This window comes from Aphelocoma coerulescens, chromosome 1A, assembly GCF_041296385.1.
Source record: "Aphelocoma coerulescens isolate FSJ_1873_10779 chromosome 1A, UR_Acoe_1.0, whole genome shotgun sequence".
NCBI classification, from domain to species: domain Eukaryota; kingdom Metazoa; phylum Chordata; class Aves; order Passeriformes; family Corvidae; genus Aphelocoma; species Aphelocoma coerulescens.
Genome location: NC_091014.1, coordinates 56,697,466 through 56,717,247, shown reverse-complemented (window position 1 = coordinate 56,717,247; position 19,782 = coordinate 56,697,466). Strand labels below are relative to the sequence as shown.

Here is a 19,782-nt window from a genome sequence, read left to right as displayed (position 1 = left end):
TAGGGCCAGAAGCAGAGCCCCTTTCCCAAGGGAATCTCCCCTTCCCTTGTTAGAGAACAGAGCACAGCTGAATCTTCTTTTGCAGCACAGCCAGAGGAGTGACACAGCAACTTTACAGTTCTTTAGCTGCCCCAGTTCATGGAGGTGCTCCTACACATACCATGTCCCAGGAAAGCTTGGGAGCGGCAGATGATTAAAAAGTGATGTTATTTCTCATAGCATCAATGTCAGAAATAGAACGTTCTTTTTCAGCATATGTAAATATTAAAAAAGAACATTAGAGAAGAGCCACATTTTTAATTATTTCAAAAGAAAACAACCAAATGTAATAATCTTCATTCCATAAATAATATTAGCAGCAAACCCTCCCATCATTCTAGGTGGTAAAAGGTTTACAGCACAAGGAGTAGCATATACTGTAAACACTGCCTGATCATCTGTAAGCCCCTATCTTACTGAGTTCATACAGTCTTTATGTCTTCACCTGCTTCCATGGGCTGAGAACTTGAGGGAGGAGAAGAGGCAATAACTGTTCTCCAAAAACCAAGGTTTGATTTTTCTGTAGTGGGGTAATTACTTTGTTTGCAAGTGCTGATTTCACTGGCCTTTTTTTTTTTTTTTTTTTTAACCAGGTGGTTTTGTTTTAAGAAGGAAACCTGAGCATTGATAAGTCTTTGCTTTGTGCCAAACCACATCCTTCAGTTAAAAAGTTCTAAAATACATCACTGGCCACCACCATTTTTTGTTTGTTTCTCTTCATGTCACGGCTTGGGCAGTTAAGGACAGTTGGCTTACAGGTCACTGCAATCCCTCAGCTATGTTTCTGGTTTGTGGCTCTTTGCTCAGAGGGCTATGCAAGGTGTGTCACGTGTCCCAGCACTGGATGGACTGATCTGAGTGATTTGGAAAAGAAGTATGCACAGCGTGTGTGAAAAAAATCTTGCCTCACATTTCCTTCTTTGCAACTCCTCACTTGTACGTGCATGATCCAGTCTTGTTCAGTGTTCTGGCTACAGATTATATTAAGTGGTGGTAGGGCAGAGACCAAAACAGAAGGAAAACTCCTCACCTGACGTACACTGGTGACTGGGGAAACAAGGAAGAGGGTTTTTTCCTTCCCTAGTTATAATATCCAAGAAGGTTTCCCTCTCTTCATTTGTGTCCAGAGAGAGCGTCACCTGTTGAATAGACTCCATTGTTAATCCTACAGTCTTCAGTCCTCATAGAGTCTATTAATTCCTCCTCTGAATCCTCCTCCTCTTCCTCCTCTGGGGCTGACAGACTGGATGTGGGGCCTTTACATATTTTTAAGTGTCGCGTGAGGTGATATTTGGTTAGATAAGCCTTGGAGCATTTTTCACAGACATAGTCCCTCTTTCCTTCATGTGAATTGAGATGCTTCTTCAGGTGATTTGTCCTCAGGAACAGCTTGTCACACTTGGGGCACTTGATCTGCCGTTCTCTGCAAGACACAAAAAAGTGAGTTTGCTCCTGCCACAAGGCAGCTGGTATTAAAATGCTGATTAAGGTCCATGGTTTAGCAAGGACAGACATATTGCCCTTGGATGAAAAGGTCAGTTTCCTTCCCCCCCTACATAAAGCGGGGCGGGGAGGGGGCAGGGAAGAACAAATAAGGAAACAAGGCTGCTGCATGTTAACAACGCTCAGTCTGTAAATGCTAAGCAGAGGAGCTTACCAGACTGCAACAAATTCTGTAATGACACTGCAAAATACCTCCCAGCAGTAGTGCTCCTGGCTCAGGCTGTAGGAACAAGCAGCAAAGCGAGTCTGTGTCTGTCTGTCTCTCACTCAGTGCTGGCTGCACTACACTGTCTCCTAGGCAGCATGACAGAAGCAGCAGCGGATTCCAAGCCAGTACAAAAACCAGATGCTGAAAATGAAATAAGCGAAGGGCGTAGCTTTGGGCAAGTAGCATTTAAGGGAGGACCTTGGATTGGGAGTAAATGTACAGGATGGAGAGATTCTCAGAGCAAAAGACCTGGCCTGGCAGAGGGCTGTGGGTAGGGATCTGCCTACAGGAGCAGGAGAGCTGCAGGGAGGAAAGGGCTGAGAACGGCTGCACCACACCCCCGAGGGCAAACAGGTGGAGTTCACTAACAAGGTACTCGGTGACAATAGCACTGAGAAGTTTGTCTTTTGTGGTCACACTGGGACGTGGAAACAGTTCTCAGCAAAGAATTAAATGTAAATCAAACGACCCCCTTTCTCTTCAAAATGATGAACACTCCAGACTGCCATTTCACAACACAAGGAGCACACTTGGAATTTACTGAAATATTCCAAACACTAGAACTCCACAACTGCAGCCAGTGAAACAAGGACTTCTGCATTCTCTGTCATTGCAGAGGATGAACCCATCTATGCTCCCTAGGCCAAACTATTTGCAACCTAGAGATTCTGTCTCGGGCTGTTCAGCCTCGTTGTTTCTTGCACTGGCCAGTCACACAGCTCCCGTGAGGTCACTTACTGTGTGTGAGTGAGGACGTGCTGCTTGAGGTCCTGCCTCCGCATGAAGAGCTTCTCACAGTAATCGCACTTGAGGTTCTTCTCCCCAGTGTGGATGACCATGTGCGACTCCAGGTGAGCCTTCTGCGTGAACGATTTGTCACAGAGGGTGCAGCGATAGTTCTTCTGACCTAGGAGCACACATGGACACCCACAGATTGGGACTCAGTGCCCCAAGAAATGCAGTGAGCAAACAAGCCTGACCACTGCTGAAAAATTAAATTTTACCCTGAAGAAAAGCAAATTATTTGAGAACAGGACCTGTTTTCTCCTGCGGTTCCTTCAGACTCAGCATAAAGGCCTACTTAGTTCCAATCTATATTTAGCTATGCAAAAAACCATGCATCTGACTTCATTATTCCCAAAGCTTTTCATCCCCCACTCCATATGCCCCCAAGCCAAAAACAAAGTCATGATACTGTTTCAAACCACTGATGCCCTAGTGTGATGCACCTTTCTGCACTTTGTCCTTCTAAACACCACTGATTCTTGTTTCTCCAGTGCTTGTGGTCAGCCAGCCTTTCCTGTGAGGCAGGCTCTCTGCTTCTTGTCCACACCAACTGTGCCTTCCTGTTCTGGACATCAAAACACCCCCAGCAGGTCTGTATATTATCCACCAAGAGATTCAGGCAAACACTTAAAAAGACTAGTGTTATCCAAGATGAATTCTTCAGTAAAAACAATGGTAGCTTCCTTTGTAATAGTAACCATGGTAACCATCTAGTTACTGTACATTAATACATTCCTATCTCCACTGATTCCCACAGGAATTGTATCTGATGCCTTACTGGAGCCCAACCACATTTGATGCACTGCACTGCCTTTGTCTACAAAAACAAGTTATCTTATCTAACAAACACACAGGTACAAGCCTCACTGGCCCCTTGATAACTTCTGTGTTTTATCCCATTTTTCCACCTATCAGTACTTCTGCTATTCTTTGCCAGAAATAGTTCAAAACCCCAGCATGCTACTGAGTTCAGACTAAGTTTGAATACCACTTGAATCCCACCCCACTGAGTATTCCGTGGTTGTGTATACCACATTTGTACTGGATCAGTTCATTAAAACTCCTGAGTACTGAGCCTCCAGCTTCCTATGCTTGACTTGAGAGCACTGAACTCCCAATTTTATTCCCTTTTTCAGCTTTGTAATTTGCATTTTGTAATTCCCAATAGGGAATACTGAAAAAAAAGAGGCAAAAATATCTACACTGTCTATTGCTGGCCTGTAACTTGACCTTCACGCTCTCCCCTGTCCTGGCACAGGCATCTGTACAAAGCCCTGAGCCCTCACCTGTGTGGATCTTGAGGTGTGTCCGTAAGTTGCTCGGATCGCTGAAAGCTTTGCTACAGAAATCGCACTTGTGCGGCTTCATGCCCATGTGCCCCATGAAGTGCACGTGCAGCTTGGAAGGGGAGATGAAAGCCTGGGGGCACATGGAGCACTTCCACTTCCTTTCCTTGCCGTGGCCTGGCCCGTGGTTGCTGCTGTGCCCCTGACTGGGGAGGTGGTTGTGAATATGGCTACTCAAATGGGCCTTGAAGTCCGCATAGGAAGCGCATTCCTTCCCGCAGTGGCAGATGTGCACGTCTGGATGTTCAGGGACACCTTTGGGCACAAAAGCATCACTTGCAATGAGGCACAGTAAGGCCTAACAGAGCTTGAACAAGGTCCACATTAACATTTTGTCTCTGGTAGCAAAGCCAGGTGCAGAGATTTTCACCTTTGTTCTTTTCAGCTCCGGTGTTGCTTTCCAACTATTTCAGGTAGGTAATGTGAAATGTTTTGAGGGGCCAAACTTTGGAACAGTTTTGAGCACAGCTCCACCAAATCTAAATTATCACAACCCAAAGTGGGGGACAACAGGAACATCTTCAGCTCCAAAACTCCCTTAGCCCTGGATGGACAGAATTAAAATGCTTTTTCTTCAAAACTGTGATCTTTTACTCCTGATCAGTGGAATTAAATAGGGAATTGTTTCTTTTAAATGATGGTACTCTGTAGTCATGAAATGTAAAAGGAACCTATGATATGCACCAGTAGGAACTGAGAAGGAACATAATGCACTCCCAAGTCACATAGCCCAGAGATAGCACTGAAAGGGAATTCAAGCTGGCCATTCCCTGCAAAACCAACAACATGAGCTCTTACTTACCAAGCTGTCGTGCATAGTCCCGACTGTAATAGAAGAGAAGCTCGTGTTCAGGGGGGATGTCCCGAGAGGTGCAGAAGTAAATTTTTCCATCATGAGGATAAGCTACCAGGTTCTGCTCTTCCCGGTTCCTATAGCAACAACAACAGTTAGGAATAAAAGCCCTCCAGAAGTAGTGACTTTTTGAGAGAGAAAAAGGAAAAAGAAAAAAGGAAAAAGAAAAAAGGAAAAAAGAAAAAGGGAAGGGGAAAAGGGAAGGGGAAAAGGGAAGGGGAAAAGGGAAGGGGAAAAAAGGGAAGGGGAAAAAAGGAAAGGGGAAAAAAGGAAAGGGGAAAAAAAGGAAAGGGGAAAAAAAGGAAAGGGAAAAAAAGGAAAGGGAAAAAAAGGAAAGGGAAAAAAAGGAAAGGGAAAAAAAGGAAAGGGAAAAAAAGGAAAGGGAAAAGGGAAAGGGAAAAGGGAAAGGGAAAAAGGAAAGGGAAAAAGGGAAAAAGGAAAGGGAAAAAGGAAAGGGAAAGGAAAAGGAAAAGGATGAAGAAAGGAGAAGGAAAGCAAAGGGGAAAGCAAAGGGGAAAGCAAAGGGGAAAGCAAAGGGGAAAGCAAAGGGGAAAGCAAAGGGGAAAGCAAAGGGGAAAGCAAAGGGGAAAGCAAAGGGGAAAGCAAAGGGGAAAGCAAAGGGGAAAGCAAAGGGGAAAGCAAAGGGGAAAGCAAAGGGGAAAGCAAAGGGGAAAGGGAAAAGAAGAATTCCTATAAAAAGGTAATGAGAACCTCAGTGCTTGTCAGCACATTATAAAAACTCTCATGTCTGTCACATCTGTGACTCTGTCTTTATTAAAGGAAGGAATCACTAGACCTTGAGAGCTGATCTGCTCCACTGAATGATGCATTTCTCACACCACTTCTGAGAAAATTATTAATAGAAATTGGAGTGGGCTGAGAGAAGTGAGTTTATGATCTCCTAAGAAACTACAAAAATCTATGTATCTTTCATATACATGGATTTTTCATATACATAGATTCATAGAGATAGATACATCCCTCAAAAAATAGAGAATGCATGACAGAAAAAAAATATCAGTGATGTCTCAAAGCAAAATTATCTTTAAAAAGTCCTCTTGAATTTTTCCAAGAGGTGGTCATTCATCTTTTGAAGCAGTATCTTGCATATGTTTGTTCCCAGTATCGGAAACCAGCAAAAGCTCTGCCCCACTGCAGTGGGAGATCAAACATTAAACTTCTTGACTCCTACATATGAGAACAATGAAATGAACTGCAGGAGAAACCTACTTTGTCACAGAGAAATAGGAAAGGTTCAGCCTTCTCAGTGGACCATGGATGGAGCAATACTTAGGCCAGCCTGGATAGTTTTCATCACAGACTCCAGAAAGACTGAAAAGGACAGGTCTCACAAGCTATAAGGGCTTGGAACTTGGCCCAAAGAACTCAGGGACACTTTGTTAATAAAGTATTAAAATCAAAAGGACAATCAAATGTCAATTCACAGATGTAACTAAAAGGAATGGGGCAGAGGAAAAGCAGTAACAACCTAATACACACTAAGTTACTATATAAAAAACCTGGTTTAAAGTTTTAGAACACAGGAAACAATTATGTGGGCAGGTTTGGTGCTGTTGTATGACCGTGTATACCAGTTCTCCTGTAACATTCTCCACTGGGTGTTTCACTGTGTCCACTGGGTAACTCCTGAAGCTCCCTTGGCCCCGAGGTCATTACCCACGTGGGCAGGCAGTGCAGCAGTGCACATTTTCCAGCAGAGCTTCCTATGAGCCTGCAGCTCTGACTCAGCTACTTAGCACAGTACCAGTGGCTCTCACCTGGCTTTGCGTACGAACATCATCCAGTTACATTCATTTTCATCAGTTGTGATTATACAGAACTCCAGGACACCACTGTGATAGATCTACCAGGGAAAAAAAATGAAATCTTAGGACAAAACACAGCAATAAATGCAGTGAAAGCCAGCCTCTGTCTTTAAGAGAGGATGTGTTTACCTAGAACAAGCTAGGAAGTCTCCATTGCCATGGCCAACACCACAGCCCTGTTTTCACTCCTTACTTTCCCTTCACACAGGAACCTTGACCTCTGCTACCCAGGAGGCCAGAAAAGCTGTTTATCAGCATCCTTCTCACCTTTAAGTCCCAGCAGAAATGCATCTGGCTGCTTTTCTTACAAACCAAGTCTTGTGAATAACAGTATCTGGGCAAACAGTACATGTTTTATTTATATAAATCAGATTTACTTTCTGAAAACTGAATGATGGTGAAAAGAAAGCTTTAAATTTGCTTTCCTAAAACAAAGTATTCATCACCTGGGGGAACTTTCAATGAACAGAGGCACAAAACAAACAAACAACTGCTGCCTAGTAATTCATATACAGTCTCTGCTTCAACTCCACACAAATACTGAAACTACATATAGCCCTTTAAAAGAGAATGCATTAAAGAAGCTTTTTGTACTTCAGGACTGACTACCAGCATACAACAAGGTATACAGCTCTGCTGTGCTGATACTAAGCATTAAACAATTAAACTGCATTACTTTTGACTTTTGGCAAGGATGATAACATTAAAGTTGCTGTCATGTGGTAACTTCCACCAGATAAAGGCATGGTGGCAGGTTCATTGAGCCACAGAACCCACTGACCTTCCAGATGTGACTGGCTGCTTTGTCTGTCCAGTCGGCCACCTCCAGAGAATGGCTCTGCTGCCCGATCAAAGGTCCAAAACAAGTCCTCACAGGAATGGTTTCTCGTGTCCACACACCTATCATTAGAAGACCAAACTCTGAAGAAATCAATTATTTAAACAACTAATCATGCATAATAAAGAAGTGGGAGGTTTATGACATAATGCTCCAGAGGTAATATCTATGCCTAAGATCATCAAAGCTTCTACTTCACATGTGGAACACACCTATGGCAGAAACAAGAACCACCACCACCACATGACACTATTGGGAGCCGCTTTGGTGTAATTACAAATTTGGTCAAAAGCAAGTAATTTACTTTTCAGTAAGCTATAAAACTAACATCCTAGCCACTTGGACCAATTAAAGTTCTCAAGGCACTTTCTGCAGAAGCAGAAAATACTAGTTTCAGTAACTACATTTTGCCTACCTAATCCCCAGGAATTTCCAGAATTGTTGCTGGGCATTGTTAAGCAGCTTCTGCATTTCTCCCCAGAGGCAGCTGTATTTCTGTCATGGGCAGAGGGATTCCTGCATGTATATTATTTATTATTAAACATTTATATATGTATATATAGGTCTACATGAAAACACTGAATAGCTCTTAGGAATAAACTGGAAACTAGTGCAGCTTGAAAAGAACAGATGTAATCTACTCTCAACAAGCAGCATCACTAAGCAAGCCAATAACCACATTCTTCTCTAGCCTTCAGATCCTTAGGGTATTGCACTGTACTCTTCGATTTCCAGGTGACAGTGACGTGAAATACAGTAACAAGGTCCACATCCAATGACAAGGTCACAGTCTACATGCCAAATGCAAATGAAGGGGGGAAAAAAAACAGAGGCACTCGTGATCAGTGAGTCTCCAATGAGAGCACCCAGAAGGTGGCAAACCAAGCTGATGAACGAGCAGACAAAAATCTCCTCTATTACTTCTAATTGTTACCTTCCCCCAAACTGCAATTGCTGCAACGTTTTCTTACCAAAGCTGTGCCTGGGCTGTTTAGCACAATAAAAATGAACACCATACCTTGCTTGTGCTTGACCATATGAAGTGCCACACTCTGTGGCAGCAGCCCTACGGTACAGCTGAAGTGTAAGCAGTAACCAGACCACAAGGAGCTCTGGGTTAATATAAGTCAGGGTGATTACAGAAGATGGAAGCATCTCTCTGTTGCGGTGTTTCTTTCCCACATTAATCTCCCTATGGTTTTGGATTTCAGGCAGTGAGTGTATTTGGAACTGCTGCAGGGAAGTGCACAGTAATGTGATCCTTACCCGCTTCAGCTCCCATGATAGACTGCCGGAGGAGCAGCTGCTTTGGCAGGGACAGCCTGGCTCGGCTCTCGATGGGGCTATCGGGGACAAAGGTGACGGGCCCGTGATCCGGGCAGTCTGATGGATACGCCTTGTCACACAGCGTGCACCCTGCAGGACAGGAGGGGACAGCAGGCATTAAAAACATGCAACAGCTCCTACAGTGCAATCAGCTCCCTACACAAGTGCTTCAGCTCAGCTCCTGCCAGAGGCTGCTTCTATCAGGTTCCACTTGGCCACTTACTAGCTTTTACTCAGAAAAATATGGACCATGTTGTTACAGTCAGGTGGGCACTGACATACATGTCACTGTTTCTATCCAATTCAGATCAAATGTGAGCATCTCCACCTACCTTCCTGATGGTAAATTAATGACCTAGACTCCAGACTATCTCTTCAGGCAAATCTAGCAATGGGACAGAGCCCACTCTTCATCAAAGCTACTGCAAAATGGATGATAGCCTCCCCAGTGCTGGTGGTAATGCTGGTGATGGAAGAGCCATTTTCACTCTGATCACAAGTGAAATGAACTCTACTGGCAGAAAAATCTAAGACAAAGTAAACCAAACACCTTCTCACTGGTTACATTTTTGGAATTTACCAGAAACACTTTGTGCATGTAGAACTTCGATGATATTCACACAAATGGACCAGTAAGGTTGTCTTTCTAAAATTTTTCAAATTTGAACCACAAATCCCCTTACCTCCATTTAAATTCAGACAGTGTGTAGATCACAGCAGCAAAAACCTACCTCACTGCTGCTTTTGAAGGTCTCACTGCAGTAAACTCATGCAGTGTGAGTATGCCACTGAATGCAACAAAAACAAAACCCCAGGAAGAATCAGTAGCATCACTTAACCAAGCTGTCATTCAGCAGAAGTACTGTTATAAAAGAAACCAGTGAAAGTCTTGAGTCTAATGAATCTGGGGGAAAGTACAGCATAAAATGCTCTCTACAGCATTACAGTTTCATCTGGAAAAACTGTGTTGTTTTAGTTCTCTACGGATGGAGCAACCAACACCTACTCAACAACCACTCTCCTGATAAATCATTATTCTTCTGAAGAAGAAAGATGTTCAAGTAATAAATCAGGATCTCCACTAAGACCTTCTTTGGCCTCTTGATGATCCAGCTCCTGTATAAAAGACCTATCACAGAAGTAGCCTTCAGCAGGCCTAAACAGCAGCTCCATCCTTACATTCTTAAAGATAATTTCCAGATACTTCCTTCATGGTACTAGGGTACCTCATATGAAGTACAGTTTGAGTAACTACACATTAACAGATAGGAAGGTACTCCAAAAATTGTTAGGTAGAGCCTACATAAGCATTGTTTCATGTGCACAGGTGACATGTAGCAGTAAAGCAACAACAACAGCCAGATCTGAGTAATGAGAACCACTACGTGGAACAGCTGCTTTTAAGCACTGCCTAGCACACACCCCTATGGCTCTGTGGACATGCTCCAAGGAGAGGCAGAGGAAGAAAGTTCTAGGCATGGGACATTTCCACGTGGAGAAGTTCAACCATTCATACATTTTTAAGAAGTTGAAAAATAAAAACCCACACATTCTACATAAAGTGAAATGTACTGTCCCTACCAAATAATAATAATAATTTTAAAAAAGGAAAAAAAAAAAGAAATCAGTGATTACTTCTCTGATTTGGATACCCAGAACTGTCAACAAAGATGACAAAAAAACCAAACCAAAACAAAACAACTTCTTGAAAGTTTTGCAAACATTTGGGACTGTAGCAAAGGTGTACTTTTTATCTCCTGCTTAGGAACAGTAAAAAGTTTTCTGAAAAAGGTCCTGACTTCTGCCATCTCAGTGAGGAAAAACCACTAAGGGGCTCTAAAACAACTCCTTGTCCTTGCTGTTACCAGTCTGGACACAAATTCCTGTTTATTCAGGTGAAATTTAAAAACAACAAAAAGTTACAATTTAAACCTCCCCAAGTCAAGAATCTGTTTTGCAAATCACAGGCAAGCACAAGGCATGCAGCAGCCATTTTAATATCCTACCATAGGGGAGCATTGTCTGGAAAACTGCTTAGGACTACGTTAAGTATGGCAACAAAAAGCTGGCACATCACATCTCACTTTTAGGAGAATAAGAGAAGTCATTTCACCACAAGCATGTTGGATATCACAGTATTTTGATCATTATTTGTTCAACATGCAACAGATGCTTGTAGGAACCTCTGAGTGCATCAACTGTAAAACTCTTCCTCGAGGAGTTGCAAATTCATCATAGTTCTATGCCCACCTGATTTTAAGATTTTAAGTTTTATCACACAGAATGAAACCTTAATAAATTAATCCAAATGTCTGACTGACTAGGTGCTTTGCACTAAACTGCACCTCTCCCCTTGTTAATCAAGGCACTGTATCTTTCAATTTCTTAAAATATGTTCTGCAGGCAAAGCATTAGGTTCTGGCAGTTGTAGGGCCAGACTGGATGAAGAGCAGAACTCAGCAATGCTACCACAGCTAATAAAAATGAATATAAAAGCTGGCCTTATGCTTCAGTGGCAGCAAGCCAGACATCCTGCAGGTGAAAGTTCAAATCTCTCTCCCAGCAAATGTGAACTTCTCAGTTCTCAAACACCACTCCTTGAACGATAACAGGATTGACAGTACAATACCCCATGCTCCTCTCTTCCCATGAGATCCACTAACCTCTGGACTAAAGTCCTTTGATGAGAATAATGAGAAATATTATCAAGTTCCTTCCCTCTCTGCTCTTTTTTTCCTGTTGAGAACGACACTTTCATGATGATTGTTCATGGTTTAATAAAAATTTTTCAAAATCACATAATGTCATACTCAACAATTACACCCATTTGATGAAAAGTGTGGCTTGTGGTGATGTTTGTTGTGTATTTTTAATGGAACAAGAAGAGTCACTTGTGATGTGACTTTAAAAAAAACAGAAGTCTCATTGCAAAGGATATCAAGCATATCCATCAAATCAAGAGCTTCATCAAGATTCAGTTTCCAACCTCATGGCAACATGGGAAATGCATACAAAGAGAACTATGCTAAAATATCCTACTACATCTTCTACTACTGCCAACCACTGTTATTTCAGCACAGTTAATCTGGCCCTGCAGATGTTTCAACTTTTGGACTTGCTAAATAACTGGTTTTTTCTCTGTAAATCTGTAAGACTTGCAACAAGAGTCCTGCCATACCAGACAATAGCTACATGACAAACCCTACCCCAGAAAAGCAGGAAATGTCCACTCACATATGGTAAACAAGGTTGCCATGTTCTCCTTGTTGGAATTGGAGTCTTCCATTTGCAGAGATGATGGTACAAAGGCAAGATTGTCTGCAGACACATCGACATGACTTGGCCCCATGGCTACTTCCTGACTTATGGAAGACACCGCCACGGGCTCCAGGCTGAGGCCCACTTCATGCAAGGCTACTGAGTCCAGGGAAGCGAGGTTGTGTGAGGTAGGGAGCGCCACACTCACGGAGTTGGTGCTCATGGCCACAGTATGAATGGGGTCATTTAGTGTGCTGTCCGATATCCCTGTCACCCGCCCGGCAATGTGGTCGGGCTCCATGACAACAGGGAGTTCCAAAGTGCTACCGTGAATGGGAATGACACCGCCGTGTCCCACAGCGTCCGACGTCAAGTTACTCCCCACTGTGTCTACGGCTAAAGGTTCGTGGCTCCGGGAGCCATTCGGGATCTGCGCATGATCCCCAGCTACATCATCCATTGTAAGCTCCTCTGTCATCCCATCTGTAGAGATGGGGCTGGTTACCCTGGAAACGCTCTCCATGGTGATTGTAGTATCCAGCGCGACCTCGTGGCTGTCACCAGGATGCAGATTTTGAGGACCGTGTGTGTTCACTGTGCGGGAGTCCATGGAGACAATCCCTGGTTCCAGTCCCACAGTCCCACTGGGCTGGTAGGGATCCAGGGCTGAGGGATTGTTGGAGACTGACAATGCTGGATTGCTGTCAACATTTATAGTGTTGGGATGGATGTATTGAGGGGGTGGTCTGTCAGCCAAGTAAGATAAGATACCTGATAGGAAGAGAGGGAGAAAAAGAAGGGAGTGAGATTACATCAGTTTTTAAATCTTGAATAAAAATCAGTCAAAGCACGGTACACTGAAACCCAGATCCCTGAAGACATGTTCTCTACATTACCTCCAATAAAAATCCACTAATTCTAAAACATGGCTCACAAACATATGCCAGCCCAACACTCCTGTCAAAGTACCACTCAACAGCTAATTCAGAGCCTCCATCCAATAGACCAAGTCTCTAGTTAAATCTCAAACTCTAAACAGCCAAGTTTCTGGCAGAATTCCACCTAGACTGCTCAGTACAAAGACAAATGAGAATGAGGCTCTTCACATTTTAGGCCTAATTTTTCATTCCCAAGAAATAGCTCACAAAGGATGGAGGACTGCTAGTGGAATCTATAATTTGGTAATTCCTGGTTCATCTTTGCTAGAAGCAGAAACAATTCTCCAAGACACAATTTTTTGCTTAGGCACTTAAGTTTTAAAATGATACTTCCTTCCTCTAAGACTAAGTGGCACAACTGTCCATCTCAGAGGTCATCAATTGCAATTGGGAAGGACAAACACAAGTTCTCTCACAGATTTCATGAGTCATCTGCTATCTTTCCTTACATGAAAGCATGTTGTTTCTCCTAAAACAATAGTTTGATTGAATTTAAATCAGAAACTCTACCATCTTTTCTGGTAGTTCTGGGAAGCTTCTCAACATCAAACAACCTTCGAACTTAAGATATGAAGAAACACTAAACTGTATTTACATACTAAAAACAAACAAAAAATCTTTGGAAGAAATACAACAGCACATTCAAGGAAACATTATTTCCAGCAGAGAGAGAGGCAGATTTTGCAGATTCTGCAAGATCTGAGACAACATGCTTCTTTTTAGCCTTCAACCCTATGAGCCACGTGTTCTGTGAGAGTTTTCCATTCAAATATGTTTGTTATTACAAGGATGCAAGCACAGACTCTTTCTGCAGCACAAGTAGCCAAAACATGAACAGTTTCATTTAATCAGCTGCATCAAATATTTCTGCATGCAATGCTGCCTTGTGGCTTGAACACGGAGGATCCTTAAAGGCAGCAAGGTGACTTACAGAAGAACCCTATGAAACATCAGACTAAACATCACAGGAAGATTATTCCAGCTCAAAAGAATGGCAAATACCTTTGGTCCTCGTGCACAGTCTCCTTGTCTACTCTTTGGCCACTAAACGGGCAGGCATGCAATGCAGTAGGAAAGGTTACTCCTAAGCAGCTGGAAAGTTCAGCCATCAGGCAACAGGTAGCTGCACGGGCTGCTACAGTTTATTCTTAACCCAGGTTGAACCAACAACACTCGCTGAGTCACCCTGAAGAAGTTTAACTACCCCTTGCACCCTGTGAAACGTAGCTACCAAAGAAAACCAGGACTGCATTTAAAGCTCCTATTTCTGTGTTTTCATACACCTAAAATCCTACATTTATACTCCAAAGCACATGCAAGAAAGGAATCAAGATAGAAGTCAGTGTGTCAGGCCTTTGGAAGCCAACCTTGAAGAAAAATGAAGAAAAACTGTGCCATGGGCTAAATGGGTGTGAAAGTCTCCAACGCCGCAGCTGATGTCTTGCCTTCTTTGAGCTTTGAACTACTGTGACCTCCCACTATGCACATATTAAATATTGCTTCAGACTACAGGTAAAGAAAAATAGAAGCAACTTTCAAGCTACAAGCCATTGGAGACAGAAACCATGCATGCTTTGTTTTCTGTTAATCCTAAAATCAAAGCAGGAGGAGCAATCAAAGGTTAGATTTAAATAGAAAATGCCCTCCAATTCTTTTCATACACAAATATAGAAACAGATACCTGAAAATAAAGGTGCGTAAATGATACAACAGTCTCCAGACAAACTCAGGGAAACAATAGCTCTGCAAAACTGTCAGTCACACCTGCTTCAGGACAGAAACAGACAGCTCTTAAAGCAGCTTCTCTTTCTGTTCCCATCCATCAGCGCCAGAGCACTTACCAGGTAGAATGTGTCTGAAATAGCTGCTCTCCAGGTGAGGGTATGGAGGTGGAGGTAGGGTGTAGTTTCTCTCTGGTATACCACACATCACTCCTCGATCCCCAATACCCATTGGGAGCATCAGAGACAGAGCAGAGGGCAGGGAACTCAAGGAGGGGCCCAGGTTTGGAATTGCAACAGGCAAGCCTGCAAGAGAAAACACACACTTAAATTCAATGGAACTACCCGAGTTTATGAACACATGAGCTAACAAAGGCATTACTAATTCCCCAGGAGCTCTTGCCCTACAGAAATACAGCACAGTACTGTCCAAGTAAGGTGCCAGACATCAAAGAAGGGATCAGTTATCACAGCACTAAGAGGTATGCCTGAATATGGCTAGATCTTTTTTGGGTATGTTCTGTGGGGCTTGCTTCTACTTGACAATTGTAATGGACTTGTGTCTGTGCAGCCCCTGGAAAGAAGAACTATGAAAACAGGTTTGCTTTACAGGTGAAAAATTATTATTTTCACCTGAGAGAAATGAGACATAGATGGAGACAGATTTTCAGCAACAGTTCTGATTTCAAAGGATTCTAATACTACTCACCCACAGTGCAAATCACCCCATTAGAACAAAGCGAGGCTCCCGCTAAGGTGTAAGCCTGACAAGCACTCATGCCTTTTGCTTTGCTCACATAAACAACAATTTACGGTTTCCCCTTCCCCAACTCTACATCATTTCACTACCTAAGATATGACTTGCTATCAGAGCAGGCACTGCTGCCCAGTTATGACCATTGCTGTGACAGCAGAACACAGAGCAGGAGCTGCAATACCCCCTGTGGGCCCTTCCCCCATTACCTGGTGCTGGTATGGCGTTGTGAGTGGGTGATGCTGCCAAGCCCAGGTGACTTCCCGAGACCGGCAGGGCATTGCTCACAGAGGAGGAGGTCAGCTGGTCCATCCCTACAGGACTCAAGTTCATTTCATTCATTCTGGAGACAGGGAACAGAGAGGGGAGCAGGAAGAAGAAACAGATGCAAAAGCATTCCTGATTACTGCCTGTACTGTGGTGAGGAAGGGTTGAGCAAACAAACTCAGAATCTGATATTGGCATATAAAACCCCTGCCTTAAAAAGCTATGCATAAAACACATCAGCCATTCACACTGTCACCACATCATGATCAATACATATTGATCATATTAGATAGCAATAATCAGGATTAAAAAACAGTTCAGAAAGATAAATCAGACCATAGCTTTTTCCTTGCCATCCAGAAAACAAAGTCTTACTCCTAGTAGTAAAAGCCACTGTGATTAAACTCTTGTGAACACAGATCCATTTACAAGCTGAATGTCACAAATACCCAGACAACAGCGCCTGATTTGTATTTCATGACTTCTGGACACCACATCCACATTCAAAACCCAGACTCTGGGGGAAAGATCACTTCAAACTGGTAATGGACACAAAACCTCTAATTCACTGTCAGTTTGAACCAGGCTGATAGTGACAAGAGTTGCCACTGCAGAGCAGCCATAGCACAGTTTCAATAGACTGCCTCAGTCTGGTTCTACACGCTCCCATCCCACTAAAAACTGGCACCATGGATGACATGGTATTTCAGAGTGATCAATGCTCAAGTGGGCACACACAACACGAGGAGCTGCAGGAACCACCCAACACACTAAATCCTCAGCCTTGGTAGAAACCATGTCAGCTTGGAGCACATGAGTCCTTTGGGGTCTCAAGCTACACGTGCAGCCCAAACCAGTCCACGGGGATGGGGACACCAAGGAGACATGGTCTACTCACACTTGTCACAACTTTTCAAGCCCTGCCTGACCTATGCTGTGCCCACCCTGGCCCTCCTACCCACACGCCAGGTTTAACCAGAAGCTCTTAGGGTCAGACAGACCTGCTGCCCCCCCAGCAGTCACACACACAACATCCTCCCGGCTGACCCAGGCCTCCTACATGGCCTTTGCCAGCAGCAGGCCCAAGCTCTGCAGTACTGATGGAGAGCTGGAGCTTGGGCTGCCACTCCGATATGGAAAGGTACCACTCATCCAGGAAAAACAGCCGAATCCACCAAACTCACACAAGTGAAGAGCACAAGATCTTAGCCTGGAAGAGGGCCGTAAGGAACATCGAGTCCACTCGCAGCTCCTCGCAGACCACCTGCCACCCGGAGGGCTGAGCTGCAAACGGAGTCGCCGACTTCCACCTCGGCTCTGCCCACCTTTGGCACCACGCACTCTCCCACCGCTGCCTGCCGCCAGGGACGGCTCTGCAGGGACGGGGGCGAGGGCTCCGGCTGCCCGGCGGGGCATTTCCCCCCGGCCCGGGCGGCTGCTGAGGACGGCGATGCCCGAGGGAGGGAACCACCACCCTCGCCCCGGGGCCTCAGGAAGGCGCCGAACGCTTGAGGGATCCCCTCCCCTGCTCGCCCCTTCGGCCGGGGTGCCCCCCGCGGTGCCGCCCGCCTCGCCCGGTGCTCCGCGGCGCTCACCTGGGGTGCATGGGGCCCGGCGGCGGAGCGCCCGCAGCCGCATCAGGGCCCTGAGCCCCGGCCCGCCGCCTGCCCTCGGCCCCGGCTCCGGCCCCAGCCACGGCCCGGCCGCAACCCCCACCGCCGCCGCCGCCGCCTCATGGGCGGGACCCGGGCGGCGCGGGCCCGGCGCGGGCGGGGAGGCGGAGGGAGGCGGTGATGGCGGAGGGAGGGGGCCGGGGCCGCTTCCGCCGCCGAGCGCCGGAGCCAGGAAGCGGCGCCACCGCCCCGGGGCTCGGCCGCTCCCCGCCCGCCCCGCGCCATTGCCTGGCCCCGAGCCCTGCCCGAAGCTTCCCGTGCCGCCTCTTCCACGGTGCGGTGCTTGCTCTGGTTTTGCACACAATATTCCCACACAGTATGCCCAGCTATCTCACTGCTTTCTCGTTACACCCTCGCATCTGCTGTCATTAGAGGGTTGCGTTATGTGTCCTCCGGTACCCTCAGCCCGTACGTGCCCAGCTGCCTTCTGGACACCGTTCAGTTATGGTTGATCATATGTGCAATTCCGGCTCAGGTGACATTGCAAAGGAATCTGTTGATGTGCCCAAGCAGTTCTGTAGCTCGCTTTCGCCTGCGACACGTGGATAGACACCATATACGCTGCTCAAATCCATCGCCACGTTCCTTCAGTGCCGGCGTGACAGCTGTTTCCTGGAACACTGTAATGGGGTTTGGTTATCTGCTTGTGCGTGACACTTAACTAATGTCTCTTTAAATGAGCCATCCCTCGATAGGATGCCTGCACAGGAGGAGATTCAAAGTATTTTTCTGTCTGCTCTCTTTTGATCTAAAGAACCTAAATGTAGGATGCGTAAGGATCATTCCATGATCTAAAGACCCTAAATGTAGAAGTCATTCTAGTTCAGTACAAACCTATCGGTTCTTCTGGGGGTGGAAACATACTCTCCTCCTTTGGCTTTGTCAGAAAGTTAAACACCTTGCATTACACTGGTTCTTCAAGCTCTCTCTCTCTCTAGCTGAAGGAGAGAAATAGTTTGCTGCAGAGAGTGTTTCATCCCATCCTGAAGTAGGTGTCCGAGATGTGTGAGAAGAATTCCTTTTGGAGCTACCTGTTTCTGTGGCCTGTGACTGGGACCTGCATAATGGGTTTGGTCTAAATATGTAACATCTAAAGGAGTACATTTAGGTAAAGTCCAGGTCTCTGTCATTTGTGACCAAAAGAATGACCGTATTTAGTTTACCACATATCCCACAACCTCTCCTCCACCAACCCAAATAATCCTTACCCTAACTACAACTGAGTGACTATCTGAATTGGTCCACAAACATTATTTCAGCAAGTCAAAAAAGAATTCACTAAGTCCTCAGGTTTTTATGGTCTACTAATCGTGTGATGGGGGCTTTAGGTGTGCTTCATTTTTGTGTGTGTAGTCCCACATATTCACATGTTGGTGCTAATACTTCACATCTTTCTTAGGAACTACTAGCGAATGACTACGAGCCCAAAAGTCTCTCTCTTCACTTTGCATTCCCTAATACATACGAGATGACAGGAGACCTTCCATTTTCAGTTCTCATCCTTAAAACTTCACGGTCACTCTCAGTACATCCCAGTTCTGTCCTGAAATGCTGGGTTATCCCAAGCCCTCAGCTTAATTCCAACTATAATACTGTAATTCTACAGCAGAAGTGCCCTGGCACTGAAATCCTTGCACTATTTCAACTATCTGAGCTGAAAGTAATACTTCAAGCCTATGAGCCAGATTGGACGTAGTCACACGTAGATAAGAGTGGTTTTTCCTACTGTCAGGCATGAGTCCTCTGAGATTCCAGCTTTTTTTGTAGTCACTTTACTCCCTTGAACTAGTGATATCTTAACTACCAGTTTAAAGCACTAGTATCAAAGGAAGCCAGTGATAATATGAAGTGTCACTGAATGAGAAATTAATCTGTGTCTACAGCGATGTACACTGCATGCCCAAGGTATTGTGATAAAACACATTTGGGAACTGTTTCTTCTGCAAGGGAAGATTTTTTTTTTTATATACCAAATGCTTTTATTGTATGTGAAGTGTTTTGATAAGACAACTGCACTATGTCTCCTGGAAGCCTGGTTTATTGACATTTATAGTGGTACTTGCTGTGTGAGGAACAAATTGCTGAGCTATTTTTCAAGTCGTCTTCAGATCCTGGAGACATACTGACAGATAAGGGAGACTCTGAAACCACAGGGGAAGGAGATGCAGCAAGCACACTTCAGTCCTTCCCTGCAGCGTGAGCCAAAGGCCCTTCTGGACCGTGCCCACGTCTCGGTACAATCAGTTCTCTTCTGCTAATGCAAACCTGCCCTTGGGTTCTTTCTCACACCAAGCAGAATAACACTGGAATGAAGATTATGCAAAAAGCCATTTTTACCAGCAAAAATCCGAATTTCTCATCTCCTTTTAGTGGCTTGTCAGTACTTTGCAGGCCTGTATTTTGGTGATAGTCACAGTATGGAGCCTAGGTAGTCTATGTGCAGCTT

General features: G+C 44.8%; 1 protein-coding gene across 1 annotated transcript; it reads right to left on the bottom strand.

The window, feature by feature from the left end:
* Nucleotides 1-277: 277 nt before the first annotated feature.
* PRDM4 (PR/SET domain 4) lies at nt 278-17,477 on the bottom strand. The gene is made up of 11 exons (XM_069002928.1): nt 17,259-17,477; nt 15,606-15,739; nt 14,763-14,948; nt 11,960-12,754; nt 8,666-8,815; nt 7,343-7,461; nt 6,514-6,599; nt 4,685-4,812; nt 3,823-4,137; nt 2,489-2,657; nt 278-1,462 (listed from the first exon to the last, which is right to left on the bottom strand). Exons 1-11 carry the CDS (start codon nt 17,267-17,269, stop codon nt 1,153-1,155), a joined length of 2,403 nt encoding a protein of 800 aa, XP_068859029.1. The 5' UTR covers nt 17,270-17,477; the 3' UTR covers nt 278-1,152.
* Nucleotides 17,478-19,782: the final 2,305 nt, after the last annotated feature.

Excerpts from the sequence above, each read along its gene's own strand:
- PRDM4 (XM_069002928.1), bottom strand. Across the intron at positions 7,462-8,665 it reads TATCATGGGAGCTGAAGCGG|GTGTGTGGACACGAGAAACC; the intron begins GTAAGGATCACA and ends TTCTAATGATAG. Across the intron at positions 4,813-6,513 it reads ATGTTCGTACGCAAAGCCAG|GAACCGGGAAGAGCAGAACC; the intron begins GTGAGAGCCACT and ends TTGTTGCTATAG.